This window comes from Amblyomma mixtum, chromosome 3 (assembly GCF_055824585.1).
Source record: "Amblyomma mixtum isolate Tamu chromosome 3, ASM5582458v1, whole genome shotgun sequence".
Classification (NCBI taxonomy): domain Eukaryota; kingdom Metazoa; phylum Arthropoda; class Arachnida; order Ixodida; family Ixodidae; genus Amblyomma; species Amblyomma mixtum.
The window spans coordinates 242,247,686-242,261,106 of NC_143014.1; the positions used below are offsets into that span (position 1 = coordinate 242,247,686).

Sequence of the window (13,421 nt, forward strand, 5' to 3'; positions counted from 1 at the left end):
CTGCCAATGTAAGCGAGACGTTCGTAACGTTGTCATCGGTTAAGCATTGCTTCCAATAACAACGCTTGAGCTGTGATGTTGGGTGCACTTACCAGTGGCGGCTGCTACTGAGGCCGAAAAAAGTGCCACGGCGCCAATTGTTTGCTGAAAAAGAGAAGTCGTTAGATCATTAGCAGCATGTAAAGTCGCGTGTGGCTAAAATTTCGTCACTGCACAACATTCAGACATTATGCCTTCTGCCTTTTCAATAAAACGGCGGAAAAGAAATCCGCTCTTTACGTCTCTAAAACACCACAGTAGTTCTAATCATTTTATGACAGCTTTGGTGTCGAAACTGTGCTGCAGCTAGTAATGACGGTTCGGTGAATTTCAGTGAGCTCTGAAATTCAGTGTAGCGCTTACTACATAGTGAAGAGCAGTAACTGTTTCGGTTGCTACCTTCAGGTTGTGGCTTTCACCATTTGTGCATCTGCTGCTATTAGAAAGGCAACAAGTTCGGAGTAGCTTTTTTCAGTTATTTTCAGTGTTAGCTAACAGTGAAGGGGGTAGAGGAGAAAACACAGAAAGGAAGAGTAGGGGACCAACTAGATTGGGATATGGTTTAAATGGTACTACAGTAGGCCCTGGCTCTCCCAAATGCTCATTTATGCAAAAATTCACTTTGCTCTACTTTGAATGTGCGATTTGTCTTATGGCTTAGCGTGTAATTTTACTGCTTAACTTATACATTATTTGGCCATTCTTTTGTGAGTGGAGCATGTTAAACTGTCCCACTGTTGCGCGCGGCGTTAATTTACTCATCTGTGTTAGATTCGTCGGTGTGTTTAGGATTTAATAAGGCTAGTATAAAATGCTTTCGGTAACTTCGATGGGAAAACGACACAAAATATTAATTTTGGTTCTACAGATTCGTTTCTCATTCCAGATTTCTTTATTTTATCGCAATATTCACTATCATAACCACTAAAGAGTGTGCAAGATGGTGCATAACAAGTATAGAGGGGATCCTTTGCTTGTTTTCAGTGTTTGCCTTTTGTTTTCCAACACGAACCGCCATATGCGCTATCTAGCATTTTAGTGCGCGCGCATGTTTCCATGTTTCTAGATTAATACAGATGTGGAAGAACGACAGAACTTACGTTTCGTGCACATTAAAAATAAGTACTCGTTTAGCAGCGTCATTTAGAGGGTGCAGTGTGTCTGTTTACGAAAAATTGAGAAAACGAGGAAAATTTTATCCGCAGTTGTTAGGTATAAAGAGAGTGCGATTTGGAGAGTAGCTGGGCAAGATAGCAAATCGGTGTTTTTTAAAAGTTCGTAGGTTATTCGCGAGGGCTTGGAACAGCGGTCGTTGGAGATGTATTGAGCTCTCAGCATTCAGGACATTTTAGACAGAAAAAAAAGTGAGTCTTCAAAGTCTCCAAAGCACAAACATTGAAGCAGGACCTCCATTTTGGGCTTTGTCTATTCATCCTTTCGCACTCTGAACGACCAGGCAACATTTGAAAAACACCGCTGATCACGGGCACGAAACAAGGTGCTATGTAAAGAAAGTATGTGTAAGTGTCCGTAGTTAAATTAACCTTCTCCCCGTCTAGTTTTTGGCACGGAAGTTGCCGATAACTTCGAGGTTACAATTATTTGTACCAGAATGGCGTCTAAGCCAAGCGGCCTTCAAAATATACAGAGTGGTAATGAAACGATGTCGGCAAAATATTGTTCATCAAAAGTTACGATAATTAGCATTTTGCACAAAACCCACACGGTCGTGTGTGTAGGCATTATTACAACGACAAAAACTAGAATAAGTACGGATCTGGAAAAAGCGATGCATCTGGCAAAGACTTCCACAAACATTAAAATTTCATAGCAAATCCTTACTTAACGCCGAATAGAAAAGTACAACAGAGTTTGGCAGCGTCAGTATTCAAAATCGTGTTGGTGAAAGTACACATTACTTTCATACTGCAACGCCGGCAGACGGATAGCTTTTGTTGGTAACACTTCGATTAAACAAGAGTTTATTTCTTGCCGCTGTCGTGAAAATCGTTCAAGAACTAGAAGCAGCCAATATATATGTCCCATATATACTAACACTGTAACAAAAAAAGTTTTCGCATCACTTCTACTGCTTACTATGAAGTCTCGTTTTTTATATAATGACAGTTGAATTGCTGCACTTCAGTTTCGTTAGCAGAATATAAGCACTGTTGTTTTGTTGCGTTTTACGACATAATACAGCTCTCGGAACGCACATTTAAAGCCGTGTGAGGGCTCATAATATCGCTCTTAGCCTGAGTAGCTGATAGCTTCAGTCGAAAGCGTATCCCTGAGTGAAATATTCTGCACAATAAAAGGTGGCGACAGTTTAGCTGTGGTGTTGAAATGAAGTCCCGGTGTTTCTGCGCCCAAATAATGAAATGAACTCTCGACAAATAAAATTGAAGCCATGCCAAAAATGAAGCCATGCATCGGTACATTTGTGGACGTGTGTACTTACGCTGAGGAATAAATAGATGCAACACGCACCGAGGCCTACTTTGTTCCCGTATCGAAGACGTAGGTACTGCAAACGGCAAGAACATAGAGATAAATTGAATGAAACGAAGGCAAAGAGGTCGGCCAGAAAGATTGATATCTGGCGTATAATCTTTAGTGGGGAAGGGAAGGAGGAGGAGAGAGGGTCATGATGGGTGACTGTGGGATGACAAGAAAGATGAGAGTATGTTCACGCACATTTTATGTCACAAGGAGAAAAAAAACAGTGCGCATGTGCTTATGTTGTCCACAGAAACGTCTCACAAAGGCTGTGCTTGAACACTTCGTGTTGCATAATGCCTTTCGATAAAGCAATAACAACCTGGTGCGCTTAATTTGATGCACAACGATAACTCTTTCACAGCAACGTCTATTATCTGCTGCGCGAGCAATGACACGAGAGGGCATTTCAATAAGCGTATTGGTGTAGAGTTTCAATGTCTCGCAGCTGCACGTGTTCTACGAAAGGGTCTTAGTGGTGGGCCCACCTCCTGGAGCTCCTTAACGTGCACTGACACAAGACAGCACACAGGTGGGGTTGCATTTAGCCTCCGTCGAAATGCGGCCGCCATAGCCAGAATCGCGCTCGCGACGATGTGCTCAGTAGCTGAATAACATAACCATTGATCTAACCATCGCGGCGGGCTAAGGAGAATGATTAAAGCCTGTACTTTTGAAGTCACGTGAGCAGACTAGGAGGCAGAGAGAGGTAGTCGTAGCATCGTCGCGCTTATGTCGATTAAGTAGTTGCGCTGCGACTACCGAGTAGTAACCACAAGTGTTATTTTTCGGATACATCAATTTGGGTGCGCTGGAAGAATTTTTCAAGTGTGAAACAACTCTTTGGAGGCTGCCACCCCACCACCTAGTTCGTTTCCTCCTGCCCGTAGTGCGGGTACCCCAAATTTGTGGCAAACCGTCACACTACAGGTAGCACGGCCAAATGGAGGCTTATGGCAACCGTAGATGGAGTACCTCGACGCACGTGCGCGTTGAGTGACGACGATTACGACATTTCGGTTCGAACAACAGATGTCATCACTGTAAGCTGGAAAGCGGCGCGCCTGTATCGAGACGCTCTAACCGTAAAATGCGATTGCGTTCGGAACAGCAGCGGAACGGTGTGATTGTTCTGCACCTAGCTTCCCGAGCTAATGCCCCTATAATGACCTCAGCGCGCAGGCCGGGCGTTGTTTTCAATGCGACACGCCCTTTCAGCGAATAATTGAAATCGTCGCGGCAGAATCTTAGAATCGACGTGGGTGAAATCGTTTCTCGAAGCCATGCTGCACAGGCCCCGTGCAAATTTGTTCCTGCGTGCAAAATTCTTTTTCCTACACCTGATAAAAACTCTGACACAAGCGAAACTGCTTCGAAAATGGTCAAAGTTACGTCGCATTTTTTACAACCTTATTGCGCGGCGTAGAGAAGTCAAGAAATATGTGCAGCATGGGAGGGGCAGATAATGTGGGTGTTCGGACTTCGATGCAAGTAACGAGCTTCGAAGCGCTAGTAAGAAGTAAAGAGGTTCTACAAGAGTGCCCAAAGTGGCTAAATGCGATGGATCTGCGGTTGGCCGTCAAGTATATGCTTACATTCTTTGGTAATTACAATGGTTAGGGATTTACTTAGAATGCATGTGTGACTTCCTTCTACATGTCGACTTCTCACTATGTACACGACGTTCCACCGCGCGCCGTCGGCTGTTAAAGAGAGCACAAAATGCGGCTGCGACTAGCTGGCGCAGGTTGACGAGCAGCTTAACTTATCCGAAGCGTTAGAGCGGCTGCCGCGGTTGCTTGAATTTTCGCTCAAGCACTTGCTTGTAGCTAACGCTCGGCCTCAGACTTCCGGAACTTACGAGCCGCTTTGAGGCATAGCTTGAACGAGCCTTCACGCGGAGGCTCTCGGCTGCAGGACATGTGCTTATCAGCGAAATCCATGGAATGAGACTCGCCGGGATGCCACGCAGTAACTGCGGAGATGCCCCTTCTTCCTCCGTTCAAGTAAAATTGCCATCTTTGGGTGGAAACCCGAGTTCTTATTATCCGTCCTCAAAAGCGACAGCGGCGCCGCGTAGCGCCCGCAACCTCTTGCTTGTTGAGAGCTGGGTTTAAGCGCACCACCCAATCAGCGGTGCTTCGCTGCTGTCACAGATGCACTCGCATTTACTTGAAGCTGCCAGATCAGCGCAGACCAAGTACTACGAGTGCGCAGAGAAAGACGTAGACAGCACAAGCGCTCATGAGCGGCTATGTTGCCGGCGTCTTTCTCTGTCTTCATTCGTGGGCGCCCGCGTACGTGGTCTGCAAAGCAACACCAACTCACCCATCAGTCTGTGGTATGAATATCAGCGCGTTGTGATAAAAGTTGTCTGAGATAAGCAGGCTGCCACCTTCACCAATCGTGGGTTTCTACTTATCCCCGCGAATCGAATGTTGTTGTTAGACAGATTCCTGCTTTTCAAAATTCGAGTAAAGAATGCGAAACGACCTACGCCCCCAGCCGAATGGGGGCAGCATTGTCGACCTTCAAGCTGAATAGAAATCAAGTCGTATCTTCTCCATTCCCTGTCTGACACAGAGTGATTTCAAATAATATGGAACAAACAGCGCCTGACCGACATTTTATATTCCGCAGATTTCTGTATATCATTGCTTGGAGAGGGGACAAACACATGTATAATTATCGGCAATTATTATCCTCGAAAAAAAAAAACCAAATACATTGAATAAATACATGAAATAAGAAAAAGCCGTCGAGGAAAGCCGCTGTCAGTGGCTCCTAATTACTCGTAGTTTCCGCTACTTAGGGTTTTCTAATGCGAACTGAAATCTTCGTAAACAGGCCTTTCGCATTTCACATCCTCAAAATCTATGTTTGAACTCGTGTCATTGGCAACAGCAGCCGAACGCTATATCCGACGAGTCACTTCAGTGGGTAGGATAGCCTTAGTCACGAATAAATTATATTATTGCGAGGTGTTTGAAAAATTTATAGCCAAACTGTCGGTGCACAGGAGCGCGCTTAATCATTTTTGGCGACTTCTCAAGTGTGACTTTTCATTTGCAAAAATCTATCGATATTTTATCACCGAACGTCCGCTCACTAACTTTGCACGTCTTCATCTCAGAAGAGAATTGAACTAGGACTACCAGAATTGTGCGCCATATTTTCCTGATATGTGCCATCAATTAATATAAAATTTACCGATATGTATACTTTGAATGGCAAAATAGTTTCGCACAGACCTCAACAAAACATATAATATTTTCTAAAAATAATTTTTGATGACGTTGCATAAAACTGATGAAGCAGCAGATAAAGCCCATCTAAAGGAGCTCTTATGCAAGTCTCGACACACTGCATCGTGGTAACGTGAGCTGTTGTCTGCGGTATGTTCAAAATGAGTTGATTTTTTTCCAATAGGGCAGCTAATATCTGAACAAATAAATTGCATACTATTAGGAGCCCTCAGACCACTCAGAATAATCTAAAGCACCGCGGGGCATACTGCCTGGGCTTCGGTGAGAAGCTCGCTATACATGTGCAGGTGTTCACAACGCTTCCGTCGCGCAAAGCGTGGGACAGCACACTTTCGCCGCCGCAAAGTTCTCGTCCTTCGTATCAGTGAAGCTAGCGTGCTTTGACATCTCCCTGTTGGGGCACGAAACCTCAGCCTCGTGGAGCGATCCTTTAGGTGGCGATAAATCGTGGGTATTTATTTATGGCCAGGATCGTACAGCCTACGAGCGCGCTCTGTGTGCGCACAGTTGGAGAGGCACCGTATGAGTCGGGCTCGTGCTCTTACTGCAACCTGCTACACACCTGTTACTATCGCCGTTGCTCTGTTAGTTTTAACAGGAGATAAACCGCTCCAAGTGAGACTGACACGACCAAAGCAGATAACACTCCCAGCGACCTGCACGGCTGGCTGCGCTATGCAGACGTGTTGCTCCCACTCTACCTTTCCTCTGCAGTCGGCGGCAGCCTTCTGGCAGCCCTGAATGCACGGCGCCTGCGCGTGAAAATTTCGCGAAGAAAGAGTTGGAAATTTAAGGCAAAATCCGAACCAGAAGGATGTCATCTTGGTTGTGCTCGGTGAAGAGCAAATGTTCGTGGCAACGAGTTTCATGACAGGATCGACTATGGAGGCATTGCGTACATAAATGCAATAATATACTTATGTATCGGTATCGTGTATATCTATTTAGTAGGGGTGTGCGAATATTCGAAATTTTCGAATATAATTCGAATATTATATTTTTAGTATTCGTATTTGATTCGAAATCCAAGTATTCGTGTTGTTTCGAATATTCGACACGACGCGAATATTCGTATCAAGCCGAATATTCTATTGCGAGCACCGGAGTTCATTTCGGTCTACAAGTCCTATCGACAGAGACATAACAACATGGCGGCGCCCAGAGCAATGCGTAACGTTGGGACATGCAGTAGCTGACTACATTGGTGAGCTTCTTTGTGGCTATACCTGCGAAGCTGGTATAGTCAGAGCTGTGCACGAAACACCTCGCAACACGAGCCAGCTTAGTGCCAATCGAGAGGTCATTTTCTGTGGCTGGAGAAGTCGTTTAAGCTAGAAGGGAACTACTTCTGCCTGACCATGTGGAGCAGCCGGTTTTCCTTCACGACAACCTTTTATGTTCAACCCAGCAACGCGCTTTTGTGCTTATGGCAAGCTAGCCTTGATCAATGCTGTGTACTAGCCATATTCTCTGATATTTCCACTCTTCTGAGAACAATGTTCGAGACTTTGATACTTTTTGTGGAGCCACACACACCTTTTGTGCTCATTTCATCACTGATAGTTGAACTGCGGTGTTCTTGGGTGCTCAAATAAATGTTTTGTAGTGGTTAAATGCGTCTGTCCTTGATTATTCGATATTCGATTCGATATTCGGAACCAAGTATTCGTATTCGATTCGTATTCGAAAAATTTGATATTCGCACACCCGTAGTATTTAGCGAGGAGAATAAGAACGGGTGGAATGCATTTGGCAGGTATTCTCAGGTGATTAGTAGCAACTCATCAGTATCCCCCAAGAGGAAAGGAAACCTTATAATAATAGTATCTTGCCTGTACTCATTTATGGCGCAGAGACTTGGAGGCTCACAGAAAAACCTTGAAATTACATTGCGGACAGTGCAGCGAGCTTTGTGAAGAAAAAATACGGCAGATACACTTAAGACTGCCTACGTGTGACAAGGCGAAATTCCGCTCGCTCACTTCGTCAACAGTCATTCACTGTCCATAGCACACGACCACACAGAACCAGCCGCTATGACTACTTGCGGTGAGTTGGCGTGGCAGGGGGAATCGAATTGCCACGCAGCCGGCAACACCGTACCTCTACATGGCTCTTCGAAGACGCCGCCGCGATGCCGCTGCACCCCTTATGATCCGCGCGTTGCGGTGTGTGTAAAACTATGCCACGCAGGTTGCAGTTCGATCTCTAATCCTTCGCCACGACGCGGCGCTAACTTCGTGAACGCAGTCGCCGTCCTCTCCCGCACCAGCTACCACACCATGTTACATTCGGATGCGCCGACCGTATGCATGAGGACGCCATCTTTATGGTTCCATCACACACTTTAGAAGAGTAAGATGTTGGGCTAGTTGGTTTTCTAAGAAAGCATTCATCTCTTTAGCGCAAACACGACAGGACACAGAAGGAAAGAAACTAAAGCGCCATGTTTGTCTTTCTTTCCTTCTTTGTCCTGTCGTGTTTGCGATAAAAGGATTAATGTTTTGTTATCACACCCACGGGCAGGTTTTGACCCAATTGGGCAAGTAAGGCTTTCGCCTTCAAATGATATAGGCCGGCGTTAAGAGACAGGAAAAGAGCAGAGTGGATTCGGGAACAAACTTGAGTTAATGATGCCCTAGCAGAAATCAAGAGGAGGAAATGAAGATTGATTACGCATGTAATGCGAAGGGCAGATAACCGACGGTTTCTTGGGGCGACAAATTTGATTCTAAGAGAAGGTAAACGTATTAGGAGGCGGCAGAGAGTCAGGTTTGACAATTAGATTATGATATATACGTGGATTAGCAGGCAGCAACTGGCACAGAACCGGGTGAATTGAAGATTATTGAGAGAGACGGTTGTCCTGAATTGGACGTAGCTTGGTTGATGATGGTCATAATGACGTGCATATGAGCAAGAGCATCGCTATTCCGGCATTGTTTGTCTAACATACTTTAACTCGCTGCTGTCCCGATAGGTAAAGTTTTCTTATCAGCAAGAGGCGTGCGTTCGCGCGATCTTTGCCGACTGTAGTCTCTCTTTTGCAACCTTTCAAAATGCCACTGGCTCACGAGTTGGCACCCTTGCTACAGCATCGCAGATTAACTGCTTCAGCACAAAGTTTCACAGAGCCGTCGGCGCAGTGCGTTTCAGGATAATGCCATGTGTGTATCACGGGCGCTCTCAGGAGAGTAAGACATAGTATCACACACGTGCGATCCTATAATGGCCTTGCGAAAAAGGCGCTGAATGTTACAGCTTTTATAAGTGGTCTCCGGGTGTCAATCGCTGGGTGGATAGTGCTCAACCATATGAGGCAAGCCTAAATTAAAGGAACCTGCGAGAAAAATGAATGCGTACTGCGCTGAAGCATTTCCTTCCACTTCAGATTTGCTGTATACCGGACCGGTTGTGCCTCTCGACGGGATCTATGCATACCAGTGGCAGAAAAGCACGTGCCAGCATTTATTTTCATGGTTACGGCAAGAAACGTTACGCAGAGTTTTGCTATTTTGCAATGACGTCCTCTCGTTACTGTGCTCATATCTGCTCAGTTCTAGAGAGCGCGTAGACACTGATCTGTCAGTCTAGCGCCGGGGGTCGTATGTAAGCGACAGAACCATCAGTCATTAAAAAAAAAAGAAAATCTACCAGCTTTACGTGTTCGGAAAGTGCTACTAGACCGAGAAATAGCACATTTGACGCATTTGGATGACTCGCCAAAGACAAAGCAGCGCTTAACCACGTAGAAGAAATAGCAGGAAACGCTAATCTCGAAGACGAAGGCATCAAAACAGGCTCATGCAAGCAACTGAAAGACATGTCATTATCCGGAACAAAAATACGGTTGCTGACCTGCTTGAACAAAAAAAAAAGTAGGCCGAGAGCGCTTGCCTTCTGTGCCATCACTCTTGGCAAGCGTAGGGGCTGATAATATCATCGGCACCACCAACTTACCAATTGTGATTTTGTTTGTTTAGGTTCGGCTTCGTGTTCTCCCTCCGTCCTGGCGACAAGGGCACGCGCGGCGTACCGACAACTGGTGATAAAAGCATTTTATGCTTAAAAATCCTTTTTTTTTTTGCGCATTTGACTCACATCACCGGCGACATGGCTTCTCACAGGCACGTGCTGCGCCGCGCCGTGCAGAAGGGTCTCTTTTGAGATGCTGTGTCGATTGCATCAGCGATAATATGCAGCAGGCATGCAGAGCTAGGGCTATGATCACTCATTTAAAGCGCAATTCGTAGGGAAGAGATTAAAATGATCAATAACTGTTTTTTTTTCTCTCCATCTTCGAGAAGTTTTTGCCCTTGTCCGTTTGCTTGAAGTTTCCGCGGCATTATTTTGTCCTTCGTAATAGAAATAAAGGTAGACTTCATATCTTCTGACAGCTGTGTTTGAGGAGAAAAACTCCTGCGATTAATTCTTCAACTCTCCTCATTCGGCGCCAGCCAGTATGCTGCGCACACGTGGCAGCTTTATGGAGAATTTCGTGAGACAGATGATGGCTTCATGACGTTGTTGGTAGGAGGCAACACAAAGAGTGGTGGCGCAAGAAAATAAAAAAAGAGAGGAAGTCGCGAACAAACCGTGGTGGAATTTCACGACTACGGAGTTTGTGCCCTGATTCATTTTTAAGGTAACGCATTGCGAGAGGCGCTTCCTGGCATAGATGAACAGCTTTTACTCGGTCCGCAGCTTAAACACAAGTAAGTTATCATTTTCATGATCTGCAGCAACACTGACTTAAAAAAAAATCGGAAGAGGCACTTAATGCGCTGATGTGTGGGAATGCGGAAGCATTACTGTCCTTTAGATGCATTGTTTACGCTTAATGAGTGCGCATGCATTAAATTCTTCCACACACGCACACGCGCGTATGACACCACCGGGAACGCTGTACGACGAACGGTTCCATCACAATTTTGATACGAAAGTCTGGGAAGGCATACAATTGCAGGTGCATACGTCGTCGGTTCCAATCGCCGTCACAACGTAGCCGCAGACTTGACTAGCACTTGTAAGCTATATGCTACTGGAAATCGCAAGGGACCACCCGGAACGCTGCCCGACGAACGGTTGCGCCGCAATGTTTGTATGAATGTTGGGAAAACTGGCGCCACATAGAAGTCGGTCAGTGGCGAGTATACATTTATATGGACATGTATAGTGTTGCCTGAAGTGGCAGTACCCTGCTTGCTCTGGGCGTCATATGGCCGTTTGATGGCGTCACTCTGTTCTCGTCATCGCTTGGATTTTCTGTACCATATGAGAGTACACACATACACACAGACACGCGCCGCCGGCTTTTCTCGTATTGGGACGATTAATGCTTTCACATTAAAATTATGCTTAAGTGGCTCAATTTCACAGCGAGTGGGAGCGCATTTGCACGCGTTTGCGCAAGCAGGCAGAAACGCGAGGCTGTACGAGTCTCCGTGCTCACTTCAGCTCTACGAAGGGCCAAGCTTCCGGGGCTTGTGTCGAGGCGGTGACGGAGCTTCGTTAAGCTGAAAGTAACACTGTACATAATCCGAGCTTCCAGCGGTCAAGCAGTCTCAGCAGATGGACGGTGCTATTCTTTGCGTATATGTTTCTAAGGAGCTTGACACTTCAAGCGTAGAAGGGGCCAACTACGTTGTCCAACTATTTTGCAGGGTGCCGCACCTGGTCTAATGATTTGCGGTGGCTCCGGCTTTCGGCTGTTGGCCACGAGTTGACGGATTCAATCCTGGCTGTGACAGGCAAATTTCGATGCAGGTGAAAGATACCTTTGGGCTGAGATTTTAGAGCGCGTTAAAAAAAACAACAGCTGTAGTCGAAGTTGATTCGAAGCCGTCAGCTATGGCGTTCCTCATAGTCTAGTGTTGTTTCAGCACTTAGATATCTATCTATAAGGCAGGAGGAAATATATTTCAGAATATTTCGGAATAATAGCTGCATGGCAGGGTGCTGACCATGCATCTTCTGTTGTATGGGTTCTTTTCTGGCTACTCTACCGGGTATTTTATAAGGGATAACCGGCGGTGCCGTCGTAGTCACACCTGGCGTCAGAAAATCCCCGCTTTCGCCTGCTGTTCGATAAGAACGTGTTTAGGTTGGAACATAAGCGAATACTGTAAAGAATACGCCGTTTGTGGTCATGTGTTCTCCCAGTGCCGATGAACCTCAAGGTGGCAGCGCTGTCAATAGCTGGAGGGTGGCGCAACTATCGTCGTAACTTCTTCGCTCTGAAAGACGCCGGAATGTCTAGGGAATATACCGTCGTCGTTTTATCGCTGGTGTGCAACGCAGGCTGGAGACAACTTTCTTTCCTGAGGTTCGTTGTTGCCTGTCAGCGCCAGTGTTAGCACGATGTCAATGTAGTCAAGCCTTCAATGTCGCCCTTTGGTGGAATCGGTGACCGCGGTATTTCACTCATGACTCCTGCTTTTAAAACACAGGTGTCACAAATTCAATTATCATTATTTCCTCAATACCACGAGAGCGAAGGGTGACCCAGCCGCAGTCGTCGGCCTGACATTCGGTTCCATTTAATGCGCACAGCGGAGAGCAAGCAGGGCTCTGACACTTCTCACCGCTATTGCAGACAGAGTTTGCGCGTGTACTGCTCGCCGTAAAGCTATTCGTTAATGGCGAGGGCGCTGCCCTTCCTTTCGCTGTGTGCTGAGCGGATGTCGTGCGAAGCAGCAGATGCCTCACAGAAATGTTCGAGGAAATATTTTGCTCGCTTATGGGGACATCAGCTAAAAGTCTGTTGGAACTTGTGTACAGGTATAAGGCTCTGTCTAAATGACTCTGCTGTGAGTGACAGCGATGCTAACGTGAGCGGCCCGCAGGGCACGCAAACGCATCGTGAACGTACCGAAAACGGTGTGCGTACACAATAGACAAAATGTCCCGGGGTTCCGGTAAAAGCAGAAACATCTTCATTTTATTTACAAATGTGCATACAGTCTTTAGGATGAGCCACAGGCCAAAAGCTAAAGAAAATAGCTTGAAAATGCTGTGGCTCATCTAAGAGCCATTACAAAATAATAAAATCTGCTCTACGTATTGCTGCGGATTGGCTTCATGCAGCAGTACTGAGGTCAAGTTTTGTGTTTTTTAATAATAATAACCGCTATTTCACTGATCAAATAAAGGAGTGCAGGAAAAAAAAGCTGACAATTCAGTTTCGCTAGTTTGCAGCTCCCCAGAGTACAAACTGCAAAAAAAAAAAGCTTTTTTTGGCTTAGCAACATAAAACACAAAAAACGGAATATAATAAATTAATGACGAAACAATATCCTCGCAAAGCTCAGAGTAACTGATTGTAGGAATAAAACAAAACACGCTTTACACTGTTTTCCTCACGACTGCATGAAAAAATAAATACCAAAGCAAAGTATATATCTAAAATAACCTGCAAATACCAAGTGCTACATAAGTTGAAGGAAGGAGGAGGAGGAAGAAGAAGAGGAAAGGCAGGGAGGTTAACCGGAAGAATATTCGGTTTGCTACCCTACACGAGGGAAAGGGGGTGAGGCGATAAAAAATGAAAGAGAAAAAAGAGTAGCAGCAAATTGAAGTCACTCTAAAGAGTCAGTGTTCGTTGAAGTCACAGCCTAT

At 45.7% G+C, this 13,421-nt stretch overlaps 2 protein-coding genes across 3 annotated transcripts in view; one reads left to right on the top strand and one right to left on the bottom strand.

The window, feature by feature from the left end:
* Positions 1 to 13,421, top strand: part of LOC149354193 (zinc finger CCHC domain-containing protein 24-like) — a 170,206-nt gene that overhangs the window by 112,447 nt on the left and 44,338 nt on the right. The gene's annotated exons all lie outside the window — the stretch shown is intronic.
* LOC149354195 (sodium-coupled monocarboxylate transporter 2-like) overlaps positions 1 to 13,421 on the bottom strand; it is a 72,690-nt gene that overhangs the window by 42,544 nt on the left and 16,725 nt on the right. Inside the window, exons 2-3 of the mRNA XM_089583153.1 lie at positions 2,501 to 2,566; positions 93 to 144 (exon numbers count right to left, since the gene is read on the bottom strand). Coding sequence (XP_089439279.1) covers positions 93 to 144; positions 2,501 to 2,566 — 118 coding nt within the window. The remainder of the gene's footprint in view (positions 1 to 92; positions 145 to 2,500; positions 2,567 to 13,421) is intronic.